The sequence below is a fragment of the Xiphophorus couchianus genome, chromosome 18, assembly GCF_001444195.1.
Source record: "Xiphophorus couchianus chromosome 18, X_couchianus-1.0, whole genome shotgun sequence".
Lineage (NCBI taxonomy): Eukaryota > Metazoa > Chordata > Actinopteri > Cyprinodontiformes > Poeciliidae > Xiphophorus > Xiphophorus couchianus.
In genome coordinates, this window is record NC_040245.1 from 14,345,366 (window position 1) to 14,369,080 (window position 23,715).

Consider the following 23,715-nt stretch of genomic DNA (forward strand, 5'->3'; position numbering starts at 1 on the left):
CAGAGCTCCCTGGATGCTTCCGGAGAGGGAACACTGAGCCGTTTCCGCCGCCATTGCGGATTTCAGAGAGAAGATCAGCCGTAGCTGCCGCTATCCATCGATGCTGTGCAGAAAGCATACACAAAAGGAAGACAAATTTAACATTTTCACGAGTATCAGATTTCGGAAACACAACTAAAAACACGTCATATTGATTTTCCTTCTCGCCGTGCAGCCGTTTTCACTGACTGGCTCCGACCTACACTCTCAGTGAAGAGGTCGTAGCTAGCGCGGTGCTAACAGCCTAGCTAGCTAGCTGTACGGCTAGAATTTCAGGACTCCGGAGAAGCTCAAGAAATCACCATGGCTCAAATCCTGCCTATCCGCTTCCAGGAGCACCTGCAGGTATGCGAAGAAACGCTACAGCTTCACAATTCCCAGCGTTTTCATTACTTGTCTGTTTTTTTTTTTTCTTTCTGTATAATAACCGTTTGACAGTTTGCTAGACGAGCTAACGTCAATACCCGCAGCAAATGAATGACCTCCCCTCCCCCTTTTAGCCAACTGGTATCTTCATTCATCAGTCTTGTGCTTGTGAACTCGAGTTAAAACGCTTCTCTCTACCAGAAACATTTCTTTCTGCCACTCTTTTATAGGCATGTTAAACAAAATTCTTAATTTTGTTTTATGTAACGGTTGCCGTGCGCGTAGCTTAATTAGTTGAGCTGCTAGCTTTTGCGTTAGCGCCTGAACCGTTAGTTAGCGGATCGTGTGGGATGTTGAGAGTGATTTAATTATAACGGCGCTGGAGTATTAAAGTTACCGTTCAGGCACCATTGCGCTTAGAAGAGCTGTCATAAGTACGTTTGTAACACGTTGCTACAGTCACAATGACCTTCTGATGAAGAGAAGCGGGTTATTAAAGCCCGATCAGCTGCAGTTTGACAGGACCTATTGCCATGTAACGTCATACACAGAGCGTTGTGTCACGACTAGCGATTTGCATTGCACGTTTTGTCTAAATGACGTTTCTGACTAAATGTAGTGTCCTCAATTTGTCGTGTGAGGCAAAATAGCGACTCCATCAATGAGGCATCCGATTTTTTCCCACCCATTTAGATTTGACTAAAGCCCCGTAGATATGACTGCAGTACAATTCAATCACTTCTGCTGGATTGTTGAATTTGTATAGGAACTCCGACTGAGATTATATTTCTTTCGCATATCTGAATAGAAATTTAGTTTTTAAAACCGCTTATTTATGTAATTTTCCCGATTGTTACAATCCTATACATGGTACATAATGTTCTGTATTTAACTTTATGGTCACATTTTCCGGTGGTATGGCAGAGGTTTAAGAAAATTTGCCACACCCAGATGTGCAAACCTTATGCTAAAAGTTCAAAATTTGATTTTTAGATGAGGAACAACTAATGAGGATTAAATTTATTTTATTTGCTTTGCACTCTAAGCAATAACTCAAAACATATATTGCTAAAAGAAAATCCCTAAAACTGATGGTTGTGTGACACTCAACTCAAAACTTTGAATGTATAGCATAATGATGCCAAATTTGAGGCTGTTAGTTTTCATACTTAACCCAAGAATAAACATAACATCAAAATGTCTGCCATCATTGAGCAGCCTTAATCAATAACCTTATAAAATGTTTTGTTTCCCTCTAATTTCATTTTAATGTGTAAGTAAAGCTTGTGAAAAGTTACCAGTGACTTATCTCCAATTATTTATTTTAAAATATAGCATTATGTAAAATAAAAGAATACTTTTTGAAAGACAAAAAAGATATGAGCACAAAATCCACACTGCATTTCATCAATATTATTGTGGTTGGCAGATGACTTGTGTTCATGAGTAACAAGGTTATTCATTATTTATTTCTTGCACACATTGAGTACTGCGAGTACCGTATATATCAAGTATCCAAGTCTTCAAAATCCCTGGTATAGTATCTAATGAACGTAATTGGGAAATTTTTACTTGATCGGCTTTGACTGGTGATCAGAATATAAAAACTACGGTACATCAACAAACAGGGTCTTTATTTCATCTATAGGGATTGGGGAACACTTAACTGCATTTTCAGCTCTTTCCTCAATGTACTTGATTTACTGAAATGAATTACTTCAACAGTTTGTCAACAAGTTGAGCAAGAACCTGCCAATTACTGACCAATTTGAGTCAGGTTTGTTGCAGCTGGAGGGATAGAGTTAGGAGCTGGTGCTTTAATGCACTTCACTCTGAGTTTATTCAAAATGAGGCAGAAACCTGCGCTTTGATGCATCAATGGGGTCATCTTGTAATTAGTGATGAGCCCATCAGGCATTCTGATGGGTTCAGAAAGCCTGAACCCATGGCTGATACCACTTTCTGATATTTTCTAAGGACTGTTATACGTGGAATAAAAATGTGCTGTATGTTGCACAACAAAAAAGGATATAATAACAAGGTTGTCATCATTTATTTATTAAAGGAGATGTCCCTAACCTTTATGTTTTTCTGTTGTTATGGTTTTTACTCGAACGTGTTTAGATATTGGGAAACAGTTTTGCTAAATTTACTGTCTTTGGGGGGGTGATCACAATTTCAGTATTTGATTTGATGACCTCTGGCTGATTGAGTTGTGCGTCTGTACTTGTAGTCTCTTATTTCCTTGATGAATTCTAAGCAATTAGTCCTAGGAAGGAACCAGCATTTCTCCTTCCTGGGTTGCTTGTACGTTATATGTAAAGTATTGATTTTCTTTTAGTATTTATTTTTAAGCATTTTTTAAAAATGTAGTTATAATATAAATAATGTCCATAATGTGGGTCTTGCAACTCATGGATGATCTTTTACATCTCTTTCTCTAGAAATGTAAAAGACTGTGTTGGTTGTGCTGCTTAAACAGTTTTCATGTTTCTGTGACAGCTCCAGAACTTGGGGATCAACCCAGCCAACATTGGCTTCAGCACTCTCACCATGGAGTCTGACAAGTTCATCTGCGTGAGGGAGAAAGTGGGTGAGCAGGCCCAGGTTGTCATCATTGACATGGCCGATCCTAACAACCCCATCCGCCGGCCCATCTCTGCTGACAGCGCCATCATGAATCCTGCCAGCAAAGTTATCGCACTTAAAGGTAAGCGATCGCTTGAATCCTTGTCGTATGGTTAGGACATAGAGAGTGTGTTAGTTTTTTTATTTTTATTTTTTAAAACATTGTCCAAAAAAGTACGTAAGTTAACAGTTAAGATTTGGCCGGTCAAATTTCTTGCTATTTTCTTGTCTAAGTCATGGGATCATTTGTGTAAATTAACTTTGTGTTGTCAGTTACGTAGCTTTCACATTCTGCTTTTCATTTTGATGTTCATAAGTAGATCATTTCCATCTTTGTTTGTCAACAACTGCAGTGTAGTGTTACCAATTCAAATGTAAAGTACTATTAGGAAAAGTAGCAGAAGAAATAGTAAAATGTCATGCTGTCATAAATGCTTTGTCTGTTTTGCTTGTTTTTGCTCTTTTTTTCATTTCTTACTGCTCTCTTATGTTTGCAGACGGTGAGTTGAATTTTACATATCCCGAGTTGTCAAAGTGTTCCTGTATGCACTGTCTTAAAATGTTTGCACTTTGCTGATTGTAATTTAATCAAGTGCTTGAGATAACTAAATAAACCCTGCAGAAGCAGAGGTTATCAAAATGGCTTTAAATTTGCCATCGTCTTTTTTTTGTAATGTGTGTTTGTACATTTGATACAATATACATATATTTTAGTCTACATCTTATTTTCCACAACATACTGTACAGCATATTTTTAAGTTTTCTGTTTTGTACAGTATGTAAATACGCATTTTAGGGTTTATTTAAACCTTTTAAAGACTGCAAAATATTTTTGCCTGCATGGTATTTTGAGTTTGTTTATTTGATGTGGGATAGAAATCTTTGAGTAACTGCATCTGGGCTGGTGTTGAACATGTTAAAGCTGATTTACAGATAGGAAAACACCTTTAATTGTACCTGTGCCTGCATCCGTGGTGAAAAACAAAACAAGCTGTAGCGTTCAGTAAAATTGCTCCCGTTATCAATCAAATATAAAAAATACTCAGCGATATAGTATAATCATGTCCTTGCTTCTGTGATTTTTTTTTCTTCTTTCCAATAGTAATTTTTCCACTAGGTTATAAAAATTACAACTATGGTTCCACCACTATTACAGGCTCTACACTAGTACTGTGATTTTTGTATGATTTCACCCACTTACTGATGTTCGAGGCTCTGCAGTCTCACTAACCAGTTCTTCCTGGCAGCTAAAGAATATTTTGCAAAAGAGTTTCTGCAGTTCAGCCTTAATTAGGGACGGGTGAAATGAACTTAAATATTTTTCTTGATTTTATTATTGCAAATTTAAAATTGATATCTCTTTTTGCAGTAGATTATAAACCACAAACACACACAATGCTCTTAAAAGTAAAACTGCCTCTATTTTCCTCCACATTAGATTGTTTAAGTGATTTGATAGTGTTATTATTGCTTTCTTTATGTTAAACAACATGTTAACAATTTGACCTGCATTTAATGCTGTTTCAGCTAGTTTTACAGACAGAATTGACAAAAGTCGGTCTGCTTTTTCACAGCAGCACTTTGCTTTGAACATCATAAAATTCATTGACTAGTGTTTCAGCAGCTGTCAAATGTTTTGATAGAACTATGGACAGAACAGGTGAGATGATTCAGGCAAAATGGGAGCTGAACCAGGCGCTCTGTCATGATGAGCTTTATTGTACAGGAGGAAAATATGAAGATTAAAGGAAAACATTGATTCATTAGAGCAACAAAATATTGTGCACAGCCTGTGGTGAAGCTTGGCAAGCTGGGAACACCAAAAATTGGCATTGATCTTAAAATAATGTACCAGCACTGCTCATTCAGAGCTAGGCTGATGGTTAAATTTGAATAGATTGATAATATCAATACTTCATTATCCATTTTGGATTACTTATTTAGGATAGCCACTGCTAATAACTGATATTTGCTCCACATAGCTTAATAAACAGACACTTTCCTCCAACAAGATGGAACTGGAGGAAATAAAAATGGGTTTGAGTGCATCTGTCCAGCATCCTCCTCGTTATCACATCTGTTTGTCTTTGTGCTTCTTCCTAATCTGCATTCACACCCAGCCTAAATGAATCCACTCTATGTTCCTAAATACATCTTAAATGCTGTTGAAGCTCTAACATGCCCAAAGGTTCATTCTTCTGGGTGATGATAGAAGTTGAAGATTTGACATGAAGTCTTCAGTTTAACTTTCAAAGGCCATCATGTTTATTTCTGGAGACAGCATTTGATAAAATATACCTGGCTTTGCATTAAAAGGCAAGAGAGAAAAAAATATACACCTAAACAATGTGTCTGCCACAGTATCAACAAAACATTACAGTTACATTAGTACACACTGGGTACAAATTATGGAGAAGAAAATTATATTTTGACTATTAAAATCTACAAGACACGCCAATTGAAGCTTTGTATTATATTTATTTTGAGGCTGAAACATTTTAAGAACAATCATCTGAAAAACCTATCTTATTACTTGTGATGAATGCAAGTACATCACAAACAAAAGGATCCACGTGGCCTGTAACATACAGTATGTCCTCATTTTACAACCCAGTTTTGCCGTTATGGTAACGTAGCTCCATATTTCAGCTGCGTTGTCATCCCCCTTATAGAATTCCTACGTAGCAAAGTGGCAAAGAAATACAACATGGGACTGCATTTAAGAGCAGAACCTCCTTTTTAGCAGAGCCGTTAATTGCGACTTTAACAAATAAATTTGACATTAAGAGGTTGTGGCATCTAGCGTGATTGAATGCAGATCCATATTAGTGGTTGCCTTTGTTTTGGCCTTTTTGTTTTACTGCTGTTTCTGGCTATTTTTTTATTTAATGGCCTGTTTTTGTAAGTCAAGTCCCTGATTTCCAACACTTATCCAGCAACTGGAGTAGGTATGCCTCAATGGTAGGTTTAATCCAAAAGTTTGCTTTGGCTTGTGCGTTGTCGTACCTTTAGTCATAACCCTTGTTTGAAGTAAATATTTGAAATGGTGTCGGATGATCACGGCATTCATTTCTGTCACCTTTTCTCTCGATGTTTTCAGCTGCAAAGACCCTGCAGATCTTTAACATTGAGATGAAAAGCAAGATGAAGGCTCACACCATGACAGACGATGTGACTTTCTGGAAGTGGATCTCTCTCAACACCGTTGCCCTGGTCACAGACAACGCCGTGTACCACTGGAGCATGGAAGGCGATTCTCAACCAATCAAAGTGTTTGACCGTCACTCGAGCCTGGCAGGCTGCCAGATCATCAACTACCGTACTGATGCCAAACAGAAGTGGTTGCTCCTCATTGGTATCTCAGCTCAGGTAGAATCACTAGAGGTGCACTTTAATAATAAATGAGTCTAGATGTGACAGTGAGATATATTGTTTTTCTTTTCTTTTCTCCTTCAGCAAAACCGTGTTGTTGGTGCCATGCAGTTGTACTCTGTGGACAGGAAAGTCTCCCAGCCTATTGAAGGCCATGCTGCTGGCTTTGCACAATTTAAGATGGAGGGCAACACCGAAGAATCAACTCTGTTCTGCTTTGCTGTGCGGGGACAAGCAGGAGGAAAAGTATGATTTAGCAACGTAGATTAAGAGATCCCAGCTGACTTCATCCAGATTCCAATTTAAATGTACTTAATTGAGAACCTGAAGCTTAACACAAACCCACATTGGCTGACTTTGTCTTCTTTTGTCTTAATTTTTTTTTGACTTCCAGCTTCATATTATTGAAGTTGGAACCCCGCCAAGTGGAAACCAACCATTCCCCAAAAAAGCCGTGGATGTTTTCTTTCCTCCGGAAGCCCAGAATGACTTCCCTGTTGCTATGCAGGTACAATGCTTCCATATGTTGTTGACCATTAGAATGCAGTTTTGTTCAGTTTATTTATAAATCACCAATTCATAACAAATGTTAACTTAAGGAAGTGATTTGGTTTCAATTTGTGCAGTTCTTTTCAGTCCAAATGTAATTTTGCGCCACCATATAATGCTAATTATAAAGGAAATCCAGACAGTGCCTGAGCAAGCTTGTGACATTAAAGAAGTCAGGATTTGTTGAGAATAGTAGGACTCTGATTGGCTACTGTTTCCCAGTCATCGTTCTTTTGGATCATCATAGAACCATTTCTCTGAGAGTCTGGCTTCCAGCTGGTGGTTGCTAGTGCTACCTGAACTTTCACATTTAGATGCAAGCTGCATGTATGACCCCTTTCTCTCTTTCTGCACGTCTAGATCAGCTCCAAGCAAGATGTCGTTTTTCTCATCACAAAGTATGGCTACATCCACCTGTATGATCTGGAGACCGGAACTTGCATCTACATGAACCGGATCAGCGGGGAGACCATTTTCGTCACTGCCCCACATGAACCCACTGCTGGGATCATTGGAGTTAACAGGAAAGGACAGGTACATTTTCAGCTGATAAACTTGATTTATTTATCTGTGTTTATCGGTACTAGAGATCAAACATTAAAACCAACTCCAAATTATAGATGTTAAACAGCTAACTATTCATTTTTAAACTGGCTCTTGTCTCACGCTCGACAGGCATGCTTGAACTACACTCTTGCATGTTGCGGTGTGTGCGTGTGTGTATTAGTCCTGACATTTGTTGGTGATTCATTTTCCCTGTGGTATGTTAGCTTACTGCCTATCAGCTTGGGTCCTTGGGTGCGACCTTGATTGAGTAAATCTGTGTGAAAATATCTCGCTGCAGCAGCATTTTTACTTTTGGGCAGCCTGTGACAGCCACAGCAGGGAGGCAAAGCTTGGCTAGGCAAGCTGCACAACCTAATCCCGTTGTTTGTCTTGGCTCGCATCTGCAGGTCCTACACTCACTGCTCAGAGTGTTGCACATGCCTACAGTGACAGATATTTTAGCACTATGCATAAATACAAGAACATATTTTAAATTTTTGGTTCAAGTTATGTTGATTTTTTGTTTCTTTCAAAAGATAATGTAATCCAGTAATTAAATCAAAATCAATTCAGTACTTACGTGCAACATTGCTTAACTACAGTTTATTTTTGTTTGTTTTTTTATTTTATTTTTTTAGAACAATTTTAGTTTTTTTTGTTTTGTTTTTTTGTATTTTATGGTTTGATATTTTTGAATGTAAGCAAATTAAATTCACACATTCTTTTACATCAAATTTAAAAAAAAAAAAAAAGATCAAGCGGCATAAAAACCTTTGATGACGTGTGTCTTTGTTTCATCAGATGTAGTGTGTTAATGATTTTTTTTTCTTCCCCAGGTGCTTTCGGTGTGTGTGGAGGAGGAAAATATAATTCCCTACATCACCAACGTGCTCCAGAACCCAGACCTGGCTCTACGCATGGCTGTACGCAACAACCTTGCTGGTGCTGAGGAACTATTTGCTCGCAAGTTTAACACCCTGTTTGCTGCAGGAAATTACTCAGAAGCAGCCAAGGTGGCAGCCAATGCTCCTAAGGTACTTGTGCATGCCAATGTGCACACACACAACATCACATAAATGCTTAGTTTATGGTTACATTTCTTATACAAACAAAGGAAGAGATTTATGATCAGACTTAATGCTGTGAAATTCTTTTTGTAGTTGTATATACATTTTTTATATTTGATAATCAAGATGGATTGTCCTCTTTCTGCTTCAGGGCATCCTGCGGACTCCAGATACCATTCGGAGGTTCCAAAGTGTTCCAGCACAACCGGGCCAGACTTCTCCTTTGCTCCAGTACTTTGGCATCCTGCTGGACCAAGGCCAGCTCAATAAGTTTGAGTCTCTGGAGCTCTGCAGGCCTGTTCTTCAGCAGGGCCGCAAGCAGCTACTGGAGAAATGGCTGAAGGAGGATAAGGTAGATGCATTTCCTTACCAACAGTCAAGCTGTACTTAAAACCTCTTGAAAAGTCAATTGTCTCCAGGTGATTTTCTCACTGTATGTTGTTTGAGGATGTGTCTGTCACTGTCAGCCAAGTTCACTTTTTTGGATTATTGAACTGTAAAAACCAAATTTCAGTTTTCTTTTTCTTTTGATGTAATGACTTTAGGTCTCACATTTTGTGTGATGTTAATTTGCTTTGTTTCCAGCTGGAATGTTCTGAGGAGCTCGGAGACCTGGTGAAGTCTGTTGATCCCACTCTGGCCCTCAGTGTGTATCTCAGAGCAAACGTCCCCAATAAAGTCATTCAGTGCTTTGCAGAGACTGGACAGTTTCAGAAGATTGTTCTTTATGCCAAGAAGGTGTGTGATGGAGAATGTTTATGTATTCTATGTTTGTTGGTGACCCAGGAAAACTTATTGAGGAGTTTGGGTATTAGCTTGGCTTAACTAATGTTCAGATAAAGGATTATGAGTTGGTTAAACCAAAGGAATAATCTGTGGGTCCTGCAGGTGGGCTACACACCAGACTGGATCTTCTTGTTGAGGAACGTTATGCGGATCAGTCCAGAGCAAGGTCTCCAGTTCTCCCAGATGCTGGTGCAGGACGAGGAACCTCTTGCTGATATTACACAGGTACTATGTGTCGGCTGTTTAACAGTACAGTTATGTTACTTATTTTACATTAAAAAAACCCATTTACGAACATGATTAAACATGTACATGATTGTGTTTCTCCAGATTGTTGACGTATTTATGGAGTACAACCTGATCCAGCAGTGCACCTCATTTTTACTAGATGCTCTAAAAAACAACAGACCCATGGAAGGACCGCTGCAGACACGTTTACTGGAAATGAACTTGGTTCATGCTCCACAGGTAGATGCAAATAACCAGATCTTTGATTCAGAGTTGCCAATGATTGTGGTTTAACAATTACAAGTAATGGTTGAGGGGTTCTAATTTCAGAATTAAATACTGACGTAGTGAACAACAAAGGGTTAGTAATGTAAAATCAGTGATTGCCCTCCAAGCCCTGAGATACAAAGTGCTACAAGCACTGAGAATGGTAGCAGGAACCAACCTGTTTAAAGCATCTAATGACGATTTATTTTTCATGTGTCATATCCTTTAGGTGGCAGACGCCATCCTTGGCAATCAGATGTTCACCCACTATGACCGCGCCCATGTGGCACAGCTGTGTGAGAAGGCTGGCCTCCTGCAGAGGGCACTGGAGCATTACACAGACCTGTATGACATAAAGCGAGCCGTGGTGCACACACACCTTCTCAACCCAGAGGTATCAAACTGAAATAAACTCCTAAAATTACAATTAAAACACCTGACTGACTGATGAGGAGTTTAGCTAGGTTACCAGGAGTGTTGTTGTATCTGCTGCATGTTTTCTGATCGTTTCTGCAGTGGTTGGTGAATTTCTTCGGCTCCCTCTCTGTGGAGGACTCCTTGGAGTGTCTGAGAGCCATGCTGTCAGCCAACATCCGCCAGAACCTGCAGATCTGTGTGCAGGTGGCTTCAAAGTACCATGAACAGCTCAGTACTCAGTCCCTCACTGAGCTGTTTGAGTCATTCAAGAGCTTTGAAGGTGAGTTGAAAATATGTTTCAAACTTGGATATAAGGTGGAGATTGGTTGCTGTTGCAAAAATTATTTTATCTTTCCAAAGTGTTTGTGAAAACTTGTCGTTTTTTCCCCATCTTTTTTACAGGATTATTCTACTTCCTGGGTTCTATAGTGAACTTTAGTCAAGATCCAGAGGTCCACTTCAAATATATTCAAGCTGCCTGCAAAACTGGCCAGATTAAAGAGGTGGAGAGAATCTGTCGAGAGAGTAACTGCTACGACCCAGAACGGGTGAAGAACTTCCTGAAGGTTAGAAATGAGCTTTGTAGAACTTTTATCCTACTGTAAAGTTTTTTTTTATTCCATATTTGATCAAAATACAAGTTTTTATGGTCAATAATGCTTGTATTTGTTTGCCCAACAGGAGGCCAAACTTACTGACCAGCTTCCTTTAATCATTGTATGTGACCGCTTTGATTTTGTCCATGACCTGGTCCTCTACCTGTATCGCAACAGCCTTCAGAAATACATCGAGATCTACGTTCAGAAGGTACTTTTCCTCTCTTACAGGCAGCTGTTCTAATGTCATTGTGGTTGTGCTTTTCTTATTTTTGCATAAACACGATGATTTCTTGATTATTTGCTCCAGGTGAACCCAAGTCGTCTGCCGGTGGTCATCGGAGGTTTATTGGACGTGGACTGTGCTGAGGATGTGATTAAGAACCTGATCATGGTGGTTAGGGGGCAGTTTTCCACAGATGAACTTGTTGCTGAAGTAGAGAAAAGAAATCGGTAAGAATGAAACTACCTCAGAAGTGGAACCTGTTGTCACACATATCTGTTATGTGATGTACCTCAGAGTGTTATTGTCTTGTCCCTAAATCACTGTTTTATTCTCTCTGCAGTCTGAAGTTGCTGCTGCCCTGGTTGGAGGCTCGTATCCATGAAGGCTGCGAGGAACCTGCTACCCACAATGCTTTGGCCAAGATCTACATCGACAGCAACAACAACCCTGAGCGCTTTCTAAGGGAGAACCCTTTTTACGACAGCCGTGTTGTGGGCAAATACTGCGAGAAAAGAGACCCCCACCTGGCCTGCGTGGCTTACGAGAGAGGACAGTGTGACCAAGAACTCATTCATGTGAGCTACAAATAAGAAGCTGTTATGGAATAAGTTTAATTTCTTACAGCCGAAATGATTGGGTAGGGAGATAAATGTGGAATACTTTCATGTTTACACGATTTTTTTCTACTGTATATATTCCAGGTGTGCAATGAAAACTCGCTGTTCAAGAGTCTGTCCCGCTACCTTGTACGACGCAAGAACCCTGAGCTGTGGGCGAGTGTCCTCCTGGAGACCAACAACTACAGAAGACCCCTTATTGACCAGGTCTGACCAGCTTGTGTCTCTAATACCAAAGCTAGTCTAAGCTAATATATAAATTCAATATGCTGCAACCTTCAATTGTGGTACAGTTCAGGATGAGCAGTCTAAATTCAGAAATACCATCACAGCCTTTGTATTTTAACAACACATAAACTAAACACCTACAAAACAAGATCCAAGTTCAAAAGAAAGTGACATAATGAAATTATTAGAATATTTTCTAATATTTTGGTTTCCACACAAATGTCATAAAATTTCAAACTGTGGTTTTAAACAATCTTAAATCTGTGAAGAATAACTTAGTCTGTGTATGCAAATCTATATATTTCGACTGTCATGCTTTTCTCAATCTAAGGTGCTGCTAAGGCCAGAAGAGCGTTGAAACTGTCATTTAAGTGTTTTATTCAAATTAATACATGATTTCAGATCTGATTGGTTTAAGCAGTTTAGATTTTTATTTAAAATTAATTATAGACTCATGAAATTCAGGCTCATTAAAAAATAAAAATAATTTTGAAAAACACCTTTGGTTAAAGTCCAATAGGAAGCTCTGAAATATTAACTTTAGCACCTTTAGCTTCCCTTCATGGAACTTCATAAAATGGCTCCCTTAACCACCTTCTGAAAAAAGGTGAACGAAGTAACGTTATCTGCTCTGTTTCAGTTTGGACTAATAGTCAATAGTGTTTCAGCTCTGTGCATAACAAGTGTAACCAAAGGGAGGCATACTTTTGATTTCTATATTAACACAAACAACTGACTGACCAAATAATCTTCAGCCGTTGAGGATAAAGCAAGCTGTTCCTCTTCTGTAGGTGGTCCAGACAGCATTATCAGAGACTCAGGATCCAGAGGAAGTATCCGTCACAGTGAAGGCTTTCATGACGGCCGACCTGCCCAATGAACTCATTGAGCTGCTGGAAAAGATTGTGCTGGACAATTCTGTCTTCAGTGAGCACAGGTGATGCATCGGCCACCTCCAGAAACCCGAACAAACCCCAGTCTGACTTTTCAGCCGATTTTGTTTAAATTTTTTTCAAGCAAGTTACTCGGATATCGTTCTTGCTTTCTCTATGGACTTTCATAATCCATATTAATTTTGTCAGTTGAGAAAATAAACAGTGGCATTTATGTAATTTATAACCTGTTAAATGTGTTGCTCTTTTCAGAAACCTGCAGAACCTGCTCATTCTGACGGCCATTAAAGCTGACAGAACTCGTGTTATGGAGTACATTAATCGCCTTGACAACTACGATGCCCCAGACATAGCAAATATTGCCATCAGTAACGAGCTGTTTGAGGAGGCCTTTGCAATTTTCAGGAAGTTTGACGTTAACACCTCTGCTGTTCAGGTGAGGGCCATGTGCTCCACTGTTATGTGCTTCCAATCTACTTCTGATTTTGTTTTCTGTCTTATTTTAATTCTAGTCTTCACAGTAATAACCTTATTTTAAGCTTTTTCATTGATTTTCTTCCTTTGTAGGTTCTGATTGAGCACATTGGAAACTTAGACAGGGCATATGAATTTGCCGAGCGTTGCAATGAGCCTCCAGTGTGGAGTCAGCTGGCCAAGGCCCAGCTGCAGAAGGGAATGGTCAAGGAAGCCATTGACTCCTACATCAAGGCTGACGACCCGTCTGCTTACATGGAGGTGGGACAGGCTGCAGCCCAAAGTGGTGAGACCGCCTGTACCTGGTCATCTCTTATTTTAAAATATTTTCCCTGTTTTATTTGAAATTCCTGATGTTTGGTAAAATATAATCGATGGTTGTGTGCAGGAAACTGGGAGGATCTGGTAAAGTTCTTGCAGATGGCTCGTAAGAAGGCTCGGGAGTCGTATGTTGAGACGGAGCTGATCTTCGCTTTGGCCAAAACCAATCGTCTGGCAGAGCTGGAAGAGTTCATCAACGGTCCCAACAACGCTCACATTCAGCAAGTAAGTCCTGGGAGCTCACTCACATCTAGAGCAGCTAGAGGCGTCCGTTCTGGGTTAACCTCCTGTTTCTTTTTGTTAAGGTGGGCGATCGTTGTTATGACGACAAGATGTACGAAGCGGCCAAGCTGCTTTACAACAACGTCTCCAACTTTGGCCGTCTGGCCTCCACGTTGGTGCATTTGGGAGAATACCAGGCAGCCGTAGATGGAGCGCGCAAAGCCAACAGCACCCGCACCTGGAAGGAGGTGATGAAGCTGATTCATTTTATTATTTCGTATTGCAATATATTTATTGGCTTAGCTGTGTGAAGTAAATTTTTCTGCTCCTCCAGGTGTGTTTTGCCTGTGTAGATGGGAAGGAGTTCCGTCTTGCCCAGATGTGCGGTCTGCACATCGTCGTCCATGCAGACGAGCTGGAGGAACTAATCAACTACTACCAGGTATTGTTTCAGTCAAATATGAAAAAAAGATTGTATGCTTTGAATTTCAATTTGATTTCCGAAAGTAGGCATGAATTAATTTTACGGAAATTACCATGGCCTTTTCATCGGACAAAACATATCTGCTATGAGAACAAATGGCTAAAATCTAATTTTTAGTGTCAACCCGAGTCCTTGCTTGGTGTCCTTCATTCCCTCTGTGTCTCCTGCAGGACCGCGGTTATTTTGAGGAGCTGATCACCATGCTTGAAGCCGCTCTGGGTCTGGAACGCGCCCACATGGGAATGTTCACTGAGCTGGCCATCCTCTATTCCAAGTTTAAGCCACAGAAAATGAGGGAACACCTGGAGCTCTTCTGGTCCCGCGTCAACATTCCTAAAGTAGGTGGTTGATTTTTTTTTATCAGTCACTCAGCAGTAAAGCGATTCATTTTAAGCAAATATGCATAAACTGGGAAATAAAAACAATTCTACTGATTTCAAATGTGAGTTAATGAAATTACATTTGCGTGTGTTTCAGGTTCTCAGGGCAGCTGAGCAGGCCCACCTCTGGGCTGAGCTGGTGTTCCTCTATGACAAGTATGAGGAATATGACAACGCCATCATCACCATGATGAACCATCCAGCTGACGCCTGGAAGGAGGGTCAATTCAAAGATATTGTCACCAAGGTAATGAGGAGAAAAAGAATCAATGGCAACAACAGAGCACAAAAAAAATACTGCTGTTGTGTTTTTGTTGAGGAAAACAGATCTGTGATGAACTGAACGTCTGCGTCCCATTCCAGGTGGCGAATGTAGAGCTGTACTACAAGGCCATCCAGTTTTATCTGGAGTTCAAGCCGTTGTTACTGAACGACCTGCTCATCGTGCTCTCTCCCCGGTTGGACCACACCCGGGCCGTGAACTTCTTCAGCAAGGTGAAATTATCCCAGAATAAAATCAAATCATCGGACTGATGGCAGCTGAGGATCATTTGAAACGTTGTGCATCGGGATGCTCATTAACTTTATTTTAAATATGATTCTGTGTCCAGATGAAGCAGCTGCCTCTCGTTAAAACGTACCTGCGGTCGGTCCAGAATCACAACAACAAGGCAGTAAATGAGGCACTCAACAACCTCTTCATTAATGAGGAAGACTACGCGGTATGACGCGACCTGTTTCAGCGACCAAGTTTCAACTTTTGAAATATCTTGATATATAATTAAGGACAAAAAAGTTGACACTTTTTTCATATAACAGACTTAGACTTTGTGAAATGGTTTGATTTGAAACTTTACCCCCATCCTGTGTTTTTATCTTTCAGGCTTTGCGAACATCCATCGACGCGTATGATAACTTCGACAACATCTCACTGGCTCAGAGCCTGGAGAAGCACGAACTGATCGAATTCAGGAGGATTGCTGCTTATCTTTTCAAGGGCAACAACCGCTGGAAGCAGAGCGTTGAGCTCTGCAAGAAGGACAAGCTCTACAAGGTGTGGCACCGTCTCACCGTTTGTGCCTGAAATACAAAATGCTAGATGTGCTCCCTTCCCTTCCCTACGTAAATCCAAATTACAGATGTGGCTTTGTGTTCTCCTCGCAGGACGCCATGCAGTATGCATCAGAGTCCAAAGACACGGAGCTGGCCGAGGAGCTTCTGGCCTGGTTCCTGAACGAAGACAAAAAGGAGTGTTTCGCCGCATGCCTGTTCACCTGCTATGACCTGCTGCGGCCAGACGTGGTGCTGGAAACCGCCTGGCGACACAACATCATGGACTTCTCCATGCCATACTTCATCCAGGTCATGAGGGAGTATCTATCTAAGGTGGGTTGGCTGGTATGAGCGGTCTCGCACTGAGATCTGATTAGAAACATAAAAAAAGCAGAAAACGATGAGTGACATGTAGCCTCTCTCTTTGAATAAAGAGGCTACATGTCGCCTACTGAAAGATTTGGAAAAAGTTTTGCAAACTTACACCATTCCTTTCTTCCTATGAAGACCAGCAATCTAAAAAGTGTTTGCGAATTCTGTTTGTCAGTAACGTTTTCTCTCCAGTCCTTCAATATTAGCAGCTCTGTTTGTCCTCGCTCCTCTTCCTCTGCTGCTGTCATCATTGTTCCATCATTGATGTCGCATTTTGTTTTTCCATCCATTTGAGCTGCTTTTCCATACAAATGTTTTGCAGAGGAGATTCAGAACTACTTCATAGCTCTGTTGCCAGTCAGAAATACAAGCTGTTGTCTTCATAACAAGTAGCAGACTTAAGGGAAGAATTTCTGAAAAACTTTCAGCCAAAGTTAGTTGTAAGATTCTTTTTTAACAGTTCATGGTTAAGACTAATTTTGTAGCATTATTTTAATAGCATAATCTATCTGCACCCTCTTGCAGTTAATCCATCTAGTTTTGCATTTGCCTAAAATGCAAAGTGAGCAATTTCTGCACCATAAAAATCTCAAGTCTGCATTTGTATCAAAAGTGGCGTTAATTACCCACATCGCTCGGAGGGTTTGTGTGGTTCCCTTAGCGACGAGGCTTCTGTTTGATCATTTTCTCTTCTGTCAACTTCTGTTTTGGGGAGATTCCCGTTTGTTTTTTTTCCTCCTTAAGTTGCCTCTCTGAATTTCCTTTCCAGGTTGATGCGATAAAGGAAAAGGTGAAAATCGAATCCATTTTCTAATCATTCTTTTTGACCCCCCTCTCCTTCCTCTGCCATGTCCAGTAGTCTTTAGTTTGCGGGAGTAAAATTAGCAGAAACTGCATGCCCCCTCCTCCTTTCATGTCACTCTGCCGCTTCTGACTGTAATCTCCACTAGACAACCCACCCAACCCACTGTGCTCCGGAGTGGGGCTCTTCACCAACATCTAAGGCTCAGTTTGGAAAGCTGCTGAGTGGTTTCTCAGACTTTTCTAATTCAAATAAAATGAGAATGCTTCCTGGTTGTTAAAAAAGATTAAAATCCAAGAAAAAGAGAAATATTTTTAGTAATCTATTCCATTGGTATACAATGTGGTTGACCAACACAGGCCTCCTTTCCCCTTTACCCCAACATAAGAATCTGGGTACGCTTTTTCTTGAGTTGAGACATGAGGTCAGGCTGGAGTTGGCAGCACAAGACTTGAAACTACGGCGGAGGTTCACCCTCAAGCAAAACAACCCTAAACATACAGCGAGAGCTACAATTTAATGGTTAAGACCGAAATATATTGATGATTTTAAACTGGCTCACTCAAAATCCAGACCGAAATTTAAAATAACGTAGGGCAGAATTTAGGAGACCTAATCCCAGACCCGATGTCTTTTGTGGTTTTGTAAAAAATGGGTCACGTTCTAGAATTGTAAAGCTGGTGCAGAACTGCTGCTAGAGTTGACTCTACAGCGTAATGACTTACTCCGTTCTGAATACAATATATCACTACACTTATAGTTTATGAAGTTTATGGTTGCAACGTGTCTGATGTACAAAAAATGTCAGGGGGTATGAAGGTTTGTGCAACGCTCTCTAAATAATACACCAAATATTGGTATTTACTCGTTAGATGTTAGAAAGACTGCTTTATGCTGTCTGTTGACATTTTATAACACATTTAATTTGTAATCTCAACACCAAACCAATTTGATTTGATCATTTTATTAGTTGCCAGTTTGTGTAGTCTATCAAAAAAAGCACAATTTTGTTTACAGCCAGAATTTTGAGGAGACCTGCAGGCTCCCCAGAATTCTGTGATATTTTATACGTTTGTTTTTTCTACCACATTTAATTTGTGTTTCTGTGAGCTCAGATGTGCAGCCACACATGGAGACAGCTTTCCAAACAGATTCTTGGTGTGAAGAGTTCCTCTCTGGTTGGATCCCTGTCCTGCTGTCGTCGGGTGCTCTCATTCAGAGTCACAGATGGATTCGCTGACTTGTTAACCCCACTCGGCTGCAGTCTGCCATTAGCATCCTAAATTAGTACATAACTTCAAACAGCTCTTTTTTTTTTTTTCAAAATTTGCTCACGTAAAAGGTTATTTCTTGCTCGCGTACAGCTGTTTGGCTTGGATGCAGCTAATGTGTCTATATGGGATTTAGTCTGCAGCTAAGTTGAAGCCTAATTTCCGTATTGGAGCAGCCACAAAGCGTATTTTTCCAGAGATTTGTTTTTTTTTTTTTACTACGTGGACTGCCTAATTTCTCTGTGCTAATAAACAGATTTTAACATAAAATCCAAAATAAGTGGATTAAAAGCACCAAAGAAGTGTGCAGTATGTGTACACTATGTCTCTTCAAATGACAGTTTAAATGTATGATGGCAAGAAAACATGTAATTTGAGTGTGTTGGTTGGGGAAAGAAAAGTAGAACAAGCATGCCCCCCCCCCCCCCCCCCCCCCCCCCCGCCTCCATCACTGTAGCCGTCAGCAGCACTCAGACCAGGCTAAAAGATGTCGCCGCTGGCTGGTCCTGCTTCTGGAAACCTTGAATTGGCTGAACAGAGTCATCCCCTCTGCCCCTCCTCCCCCTCCACTTCGCCCTCTTTCACTCTCCTCTCGCTGTAGCTCGCTCTCCCTCTGTCTTTCTCATGCACCCTCAAAGAAGAACAGAACTAAACTGCTGCTTCAGCATGTTTCTCAACCCTTCTCCTGTCAAATGAAACTGCAGCCTGTATTTTCTCAGTATAGTCTGCTTAACCAGATCGGCCGTAGTTGTCTGTGTCGCCGTATGTAGAGAACTGAACCCAAACGTGTTGGAAGAGGCTCTCTTGGGCAGCTTGGTTCTTGTTTTCTTTTGTCCCTTCCCTGCTCGTTTGTTTCTGAACTGTGAAGGAAATACTTTAGGGGAAAGAAATGAATTGGGTGGCCTAAGCAAATTATTTAAATCAACTTCTCATAGCTGTTTTAAAAAAATTTTTGTAATTTTTTTTACATTGACTTGGTTTAAGGTGAAATAATTAAAAAATATCAAGTGTTTTTATATTACAGTATTAATCAGTAACCTTATTATTGATTGGAGTTTGGATTGACTTTTCATTTTATAGTAAATAGAATATTTCAGCAGAAAATGGGGGGTGTTATGTTTCCCTTAATCAAATGTGATAAGGAGTTGGTTCTCTACATACTCATACATGTTCTGGGTGGCTGGATGGTGGGACCATTATTGCCCAGTAGCTCTTTGTCTTTGTCTTTCCTCCTAATTCCCTAACTGTTACCATGGATAGGTGGATGTCCATCTGATAGACGCCTGTAGCCAAGCTCGATTAGAGTAGCCGGTAGCTGTTTAACTCTAGTTAATCCTCATGCCTTATGGAGGGTCTCCAACATATGAGCAAAGTCTGCCGCTGGCAGCCTGTTTTTTAAAATTTATTTATTTAAATCTGGACTGTGTTGATCTTCGCCTGTCAGGAATGGTCCCATCCGTCAGCCAGTGAAATAACCCCGAGGTCAGTTTTTTTTTTTGTTTTTGTTTTCTGTTTTTTTTTGTTGTTTTTTACACAAACGTGGCGTCCCTGCCTATGCTCTTCAGGAGCCGATCGCTGACTCTTCAGCTGAAGTCTGACTCGGTAATGTTTTCCTACAGGTGGACAAACTCGAAGCCTCTGAGTCTCTGAGGAAACAGGAGGAGCAGGCCACGGAATCTCAACCCATTGTTTACGGTAATGACAGCTTTAACACTTTAACTGAGGTAGAGTCTCCAGATTCAGGAGCTGCATCCTTCAAAGGCTGCATTTAAGGGCCAATTTTGTCACATCACCGAACCGAAGGCTGTTCCCTCATTCTGTTGATGGAGAAGATTTTAGTTCTTCTAATAATGTAAGAACAGAGTGGAAGCTAGAGTGGGAGAGGAGCAATGGTGCACCAATTGCAATTTTCTGGCCAATCACCGATCTTTAAAAAACCTGACTTGCCGATACTTTTTTTTTTCCCCATTTTTTTTGTCTGAAAAGTTGATAAATACAGCGACAGATAAGTTAGCAGTAGAGTTGTTAATCGTGAATGTGCAGCTTTAAATATGGTAGCACAAAAATGAAGCTATAATATATCATTTACCAACTTCATTAGTAAATTATTTAATTAAAACACATTAAATAGTAAGAAAAGGTCATCAGGATTTTGAGCTCAGTTTTTACCAAGGTTGTGTTTAGCGTCGTCACAGTTGCTAGGCGACATTACATGCACCAACGACAGGCACAGGAATAAATCTGAAGGCAACACAGTCCAGCTTCACAGCCGATCACTTCCATCATTGGCAGTTGGCGAGCGACCCGACCCGACCTGTGTCTGCCAGGTCGGCCGAGTCAGCTGGGTGCAGACTCTGACTTTGGACACACCCATAGTGAAGTCATAACTCTGACAGCAGATTCAGAGTTCCTTTGCAGTCAAGGACAGTGTCGAAAAGTGAGGAGTGTGATTGAGGTATTTTCCATGTCTGAATTAGGATGGACTTTTATCTATCCAGTTGTCTAGTTGTTCATTTGTTCATCTGGCCAACAATCCATTCACCCATTTGTCTTTTTGTCCTCAATTTGTGTGTCAGTCCATTTCTATCTTTGCTTTTATTGTTTTGTTGTCTTATGGCTGAACTCCGTCTATCCAAAGCCTTTCAGGCTATAACTGCCTATTTTCATGTTTTGCAGGCACACCGCAGCTGATGCTAACAGCAGGGCCCAACATGGCCGTGCCTCCTCAGCAGGCGTATGGCTACGGCTACACGGGGGCACCAGCCTACGGCCAGCCGCCACAGCCCAGCTTTGGTTACGGCATGTGAACGCCCGACCTCCCACCCAACACAGTCCGACCTCCCATCTGTCCTCCTTTTTGTTCCTCACCAGCTTCCCATGGTCTTCTACTCACTGCAAGGGCCACAAGCAAGCAACAGCCCACTGTTGTTTCGAGTATTAGTATTTTTTTCCCTTTTTTTTTTGTTTCTTAGATCATCCTGTTACAGGAGAAAATATTCTAAAGCACTGAAGGACATTTATTTGTATTGTTTGAAAGTTGTTGGACCACCTGTTTTTTCACATTCCATATTTATAACAACTTATTTAGACTTTTTGTTTTTATGTTTTGTCTCGTTTTTCTATTGGTTTATGAAGAAGTGGACTTGCTAAAGCTCAGCATTGAACCTTTGAAGTAGGTGGAGGAGCATCGGATTTTGCACTCATGAAGAAATTAATGTAGACGAGCTCTTACTTTTGATGTACTGAACATGTGAACAGCCTCCATTGTCTTGTCTGTAAATGCATTTCATTATTGTATATTCTGAGGAGAAAAAAGGTTACATATAATATTAAATATTGCCATTTCAATGGCTATAGCTAGCAACACTAAGTAATGACAGTATATTCTGCACAGGCGTGTAGCTTTATGGAGTTTTAAATGCATACAGACGTATGTCACTGTGTGACTGAGGGTGTGTTAGTGTGTGTAGGGGTGTGTGTGTATGTCTGACCCGAGGGTCTGACCAATAATTTTAAGCCTCCTCCCAGCCTGAACAGGCCTGTTCACTCCATCCTCTTAGATGTTGGCTCTTCTTTGGCTCCATATATTGAGGTGACCTCTTGTGCCGTGTACAGTGCTTGTGTGAGACTGTCTGTGTATGTGGAAGAATGAGACCACGGCTACCAAACCCCAGGGTCCCTAATCGTACTGTGTGTGCGTATGTATGTGTGTGTGTGTATTTACTCCGAACCTTCAGTAAGGTGACCTCTTACTGAGGTCTGTGTATGCCTGGTGTTGTGCTGTTTTCCCTCGGTCACCGTTACCTCTTTTTGTTTGTTTTTTTTGTTTTTTGCGTGTACAGATGTGAACATGACGAACTGAAAGCTTCTAGCTGGAGACTCTACCTATTTGTCCCCCATCCACTCTTCTCTTTGTTTGTCTTTATGGCAAACAAAGAGAGGGGAGAAGGTGGGCGGGTGGACCCCGTGGCGTTCTAATGACGGTTTAATGAAGATCCGTAACACTCCTGTAGGTTGTGTGTTTAGATTTAAGATGAAGAAAAAATGGCTCTTTGTCAAGAAGGGTCGTGAGTTGGAGCCTCTTATCACCCTTGATGTACTTAACTTCCTTCCATACTTTAAGCTGTGTGTGTAAAGTGTCATCCTAACCCCAACATAAGTTTGATTCTTTTCTGTTGTCATGCATAATAGTAGTTAAGGGGATCTGTCATTGATACATGGAAGATTATGACCTAACTGAAAGGGAAGTACTATCCTGAATAAAAATGAAATTAGACTCCAGTTTCCTGTGTGGCATGAAGTAGCAATATGTCGACTTTTCCTGGTAAATGTTACTCTAGAGATGAACAAGATTTTCTCAGCCAAATCCCATTTTAGATCTTGCTTTCTGTAGATTTCAAATGTTGGTTTCACGAACAAAGCCAACTGTGGAACGTTGTTTCAATTCAAAAAGTAAATGTAGCAGAAGAAAGGTACTGCAGCCTATAAAGGTTTTAATACAACGGAAATTCCTTTTTTTTTTTTTTTTGTCAGTTAAGAAATTTGAAAAAAAAAAAAAAAAACGGTAAAATAACCACTAAATGAAAAAATAGCTTCAAGTATTAATGTCCTAATTATGTCAAAGGCCAAATAAAATGAGTTGAACTGGTGTTTCTCAGATCTGAGCAGCATTGATATCTCCATATTTTAGTTTGGATCAAAAAACTTCTAGTAAACCGGTCTGTAGCTGATGAAGGCTTTGAACAGATAAAAATGTGCCAGACAATTTTAAAATTTTAGCGTAACTAATAACAGTTTTGTGTTTGGAGTAGGCATGCATACTTGTTTGTCAACTGGAATTCCAAAGATGTTACAATGATGAAAAGATTAGGAACCTGGGAGCATTCAGTGCCCAACACCAGCGAGGGGGAGGCAGCCTCAGGCTGACGGACACCAGAGCAACAAACCCGACATGGAGGCAGATCGGCGAAGAACCTGAGCAGCAACCATCGATGCCTGAGAGGCACAGGGAGGCACTAACTGACCCGTTTTTATCGCTGACTGCATCTCAGCAAATTAGAAGATTGTCAAAAAAAAAATTTGATTCAAAAGTTACATTAATAGATTGAGTTCACACATTGAGATAAAGGATTTATTTGTGTTCAGATGAAAAAAGGTTTGCCTTCGATTAATGAAAACCCAAATTCTGTTTCTGAGAAAATCAAAATATTACATGAGAGGTAAGAAGCTTTTTATTTCAGAAAAGTACATCCCTCAAGTCTATGGTATGACTTGAGGTTTGAATTAACTGCTTTGATGTGCTGTGAGATGGAGGTGAATCAGCTGGTAACACTGTTGAACTGTGAAGATCAGGCTATTCATTTTCCTCTTTACAATACTTCATGATAGATTATCCATGACGTTTAGTTAAAGTTGTGTGGCCAGTCAAGAATGATGATACCATTGTCCACCACCTCTGAATCTCCCACAATCTTTTGAATGGTCTTTGTTTCAAAATCCTGCCAAGGATAT

The 23,715-nt window shown here is 40.4% G+C and overlaps 1 protein-coding gene across 6 annotated transcripts; it reads left to right on the top strand.

The window, feature by feature from the left end:
- The first annotated feature begins 91 nt into the window (after positions 1-91).
- Positions 92-22,485, top strand: LOC114161568 (clathrin heavy chain 1). 6 transcript variants are annotated; one of them, XM_028044915.1, is made up of 35 exons: positions 92-384; positions 2,908-3,115; positions 3,531-3,533; positions 6,134-6,402; positions 6,490-6,651; positions 6,800-6,913; positions 7,315-7,488; positions 8,337-8,534; positions 8,719-8,919; positions 9,153-9,305; positions 9,456-9,578; positions 9,684-9,821; positions 10,078-10,242; positions 10,365-10,545; positions 10,668-10,831; positions 10,947-11,072; positions 11,172-11,314; positions 11,428-11,662; positions 11,789-11,911; positions 12,724-12,869; positions 13,078-13,261; positions 13,393-13,585; positions 13,688-13,845; positions 13,926-14,090; positions 14,177-14,284; positions 14,497-14,664; positions 14,804-14,953; positions 15,070-15,201; positions 15,318-15,428; positions 15,590-15,760; positions 15,871-16,092; positions 16,901-16,921; positions 19,649-19,686; positions 19,824-19,899; positions 20,881-22,485. In XM_028044915.1, exons 1-34 carry the CDS (start codon positions 343-345, stop codon positions 19,852-19,854), a joined length of 4,920 nt encoding a protein of 1,639 aa, XP_027900716.1. In that variant the 5' UTR covers positions 92-342; the 3' UTR covers positions 19,855-19,899; positions 20,881-22,485. The 6 variants fall into 6 exon arrangements, with proteins under 6 accessions (XP_027900716.1, XP_027900711.1, XP_027900714.1 ...); XM_028044910.1 differs by lacking the exon at positions 19,649-19,686; XM_028044913.1 differs by lacking the exons at positions 16,901-16,921; positions 19,649-19,686.
- The last annotated feature ends 1,230 nt before the right edge of the window (positions 22,486-23,715 follow it).

Bases quoted from the DNA above. Each gene is read 5' to 3' on its own strand.
- LOC114161568 (XM_028044910.1), top strand. From the start codon at position 343: ATGGCTCAAATCCTGCCTATCCGCTTCCAGGAGCACCTGCAG. The intron at 10,243-10,364 runs GTATCAAACTGA...TCGTTTCTGCAG, and splicing joins CACACCTTCTCAACCCAGAG to TGGTTGGTGAATTTCTTCGG. The intron at 16,922-19,823 runs GTGAAAATCGAA...GTTTTCCTACAG, and splicing joins TTGATGCGATAAAGGAAAAG to GTGGACAAACTCGAAGCCTC.